This window comes from Gastrolobium bilobum, unplaced genomic scaffold (genome assembly GCF_033153095.1).
Source record: "Gastrolobium bilobum isolate Gb01-03AN ecotype WA unplaced genomic scaffold, APGP_CSIRO_Gbil_v1 utg11244, whole genome shotgun sequence".
In the NCBI taxonomy this organism is placed as follows: domain Eukaryota; kingdom Viridiplantae; phylum Streptophyta; class Magnoliopsida; order Fabales; family Fabaceae; genus Gastrolobium; species Gastrolobium bilobum.
The window spans coordinates 1-3,175 of record NW_026895558.1 but is presented as its reverse complement, the minus strand read 5'-3'; the positions used below and the strand labels follow the sequence as shown (position 1 = coordinate 3,175).

At 33.2% G+C, this 3,175-nt stretch overlaps 1 protein-coding gene across 1 annotated transcript; it reads left to right on the top strand.

Annotated features, from left to right (window-relative positions):
- Positions 1 to 1,402, top strand: LOC133316373 (V-type proton ATPase subunit a2-like). Its single transcript, XM_061518119.1, has 6 exons — positions 1 to 179; positions 267 to 350; positions 454 to 647; positions 832 to 867; positions 926 to 979; positions 1,324 to 1,402. Exons 1-6 carry the CDS (start codon positions 15 to 17, stop codon positions 1,400 to 1,402), a joined length of 612 nt encoding a protein of 203 aa, XP_061374103.1. The 5' UTR covers positions 1 to 14.
- Positions 1,403 to 3,175: the final 1,773 nt, after the last annotated feature.

Sequence of the window (3,175 nt, the reverse complement as noted above, 5' to 3'; positions counted from 1 at the left end):
AATTCATTCCCTAGATGATATTTCTTAACAGTCTATTTGACTACCTATCCCTTCTTATTATTTGGAAGTGGGTCACTGGTTCTCAAGCTGATTTGTACCATGTAATGATCTACATGTTCCTGAGCCCGACAGATGATTTGGGTGAAAACCAACTCTTTGTTGGTCAGAAAAATCTGCAGGTTGGTTAACTCCCAACACCCCTCCCCCCACCTTTTGGTGTATTTCTGTAAGAATAATACTTACGCGCTTTGTTCTGTTCCTACCAGCTTGTGCTTTTGCTTCTAGCTGTTGTCGCTGTGCCTTGGATGCTTTTGCCAAAACCTTTTATTTTGAAGAAGCAACATCAAGATGTATGCTTCCTTTTGTACTTCAAGTTCTCTTTTTGTTCTAATATGGAACTTTTACCTATGTTCTCAGAACATTGTTCTGGTTCTAATAGTTATGTTACTTCAGAGGCATGGAGTTGAATCCTATATACCACTCGAAAGCACAGAGGAGAGCTTGCAAGTGGAGGCAAGTCATGATTCTCATGTTCATAAGGAATTTGATTTCAGTGAAATCTTTGTACATCAACTCATTCACACCATAGAATTTGTACTTGGAGCAGTGTCTAATACAGCTTCTTACCTTCGTCTGTGGGCCCTTAGGTATGTCTTTAAGTGGCGCAATTGTTCTATTCTAATATAAATGCCTGAGTACAAGAGATACAAGGTTGGAACCTCGCATCATTTAGGTTATTAGTTTTGTATTTCTATTTATCTGTAGGTATGTTATATGTATGTATTAATTACAGTTATGCATTTACTGATGTTTTTCCTTTTTTATACCCAGTCTTGCTCATTCAGAGTTATCAAGTGTTTTTTTAATGTTTTAAATTTTGTGATTGCGCCTCTGGTGTGATTTCTACTTTCAAACAATTCAACAGGTTCTCTTGCATTTCTATTCTACTTGATGCTAAGGGATTTTCTCATATACCCTGGTATGTATGCATATTGTTATATGATTATGAGGTGCTGTTTTTGGAGGACTCTTATATCGACAAAATATGCTTTGGAATAATGGATACGGTGAGAATTTGAGACATAGTATAACATTTTGGACTGTAATTTTAGCAATGTATTTTTGGCATTGTGCTAGAAGTTATATTGACAGTAAGATTTTGAGACATTGCTTCCTCTCAACATTAGGTGCCGTATTGGACCATAATATAAATAATATATCTTTGGAGAGAGATAGAGATTATATTATCATAATATCAAATTCAACTATTACGAACTTTTCTACTTATTTTTTCTTACAGCTTAATTTTAATTTGAGTTGCAGGAGATTTCGGGATAAGAAAGAGGCTGTGGAACCCGAGGCAGACCCAGAAAGGGATCAGAGATCTGTTTTTGCTTACTAGGTTGATTGGATGCTCTTTTTTTGTTTGTTTTGAATATTATTAATGTCTATAACATATTTGGATATTTGGTGTCTTTTTTTTATGATTGCCTAATTTGCTATGTGGTGATCACAGATGCCTCTAAAAGCAACAGAGAGAGATGTATATGAGTTCTTCTGAAAAGCTGGCAAGGTCAGTTGCTTTAAATTTTGATGTACTTTTGGCATTGGAACTGAGATGACTTCTGTTTCCATTGAACTGCAATGACTTCTATTTCCATGAAAACTGTTAGTATTATTTTATACTTTAGTGTATTTATGCTTCTCTTCTCAATTGTGATAAGAAGCATAGTAAATGCATTTTATTCTGAGATGAAGTTGTGGGATGAAGTTGTGGGATGAAGTTGAGGTCTTTGGGTTTACTTTTGTATCATTGTATATCACACTTCTTAAATATTCAAGGTGAGGAAGGAAAAGCTCTACAGCTAAGTATCAGTGATATAATGTCCCTTAAATTAATTTGATTAATGTAGTCAACTTTTAGTTATATTGTATGTTTTTTTGTTATATGTTGTATGATGCATTGATTGCTTTTTTTTTTCTCTTACTACACAAGATGATGTTATCAATAGGCCAGCTTTTTTCATTTGATTCCCCAATGAAATGTAGAGGAATCGTTTTAAGAAGAGCCTATGAAGATATATTAGCGTTTTTGAAGTTGAAGAGAAAAGACCAAGTGCAAACTGTCTTCAATGATTTTGATCCTCAGCATACTGAGCACAATGGTCATTTTGATCATATGAGCCTCCTTCCACTGGTTCCTTATGAGGATCCCTATGCTCCTCCAATTCCAGATTCTCCAGTAGCAGATTCTGCTACTATTGGAATTAAAGCTAATATGTTAGCTAATTTTGAAGTTAATGGAGAACAAGTGGATTACAAAAAGATGGAATTAGGAGATATGGTGTATGTTCCTTGGCTAGAAGAAGTTTTCCATATTCATCCTACATTAATAGAGTGCCAAAGGAACAAGACTCCCAAGTATGCAGGTTGGGCTTTTACAGCACTTGGCAAGACACCTTATTCAATGCCCAGCTGTCCCACTGAGCTGTTTCATGTCAGACTTTAATGATGATGATTTCTAAATTTAAATTGAGAGGCTCTTTTTAAATTTCAAATTCAAACTGATCATGAATTCTACATTGGAATGATCAGCTCTTTTAAAACAAGATATGATTTCTATTTAAAAATTCAAAATATGATTTCGATTTTGTTTTTGAAATTTCATTTTTTAAATATTTCAATTTAATTTTTTAAATTCAAAGCATATAAAAACTTTCTTTTAAAAATCGAATTTTATTTTTTAAATCAAAAAATAAATGATCATTTGTGGTGGCAGACAAGTTATTGAGTGTCCTACTGCCGATCACATTGGAATTGGTCAGCTGAATTAATAGATTTTTACATTAGAATTTTGAAATTTGAATTTTGATTGCTCATTTAATTGGAATGACTTATCTAATCTAAAATTCGAATTTTGAAATGGAATGACTCAGCTGTTTTAATTGCTCATTTGATATAAAAATTCAAATTTTGAAATGGAATGACTCAGCTGTTTTAATTGCTTTTTACATTGGAATTGCTGAATTTTGAATTTTGATGGTTTCAAATTTTGAATTTAAAATATGGATGGTCGGAAAAGATTTGGAGAGTTTTGGGTGGGGGGAATTTTTATGTAAATGTCAACTCTAATACGGCATTTGAATTTTTACAAAAATTGGACAATCACCAACTG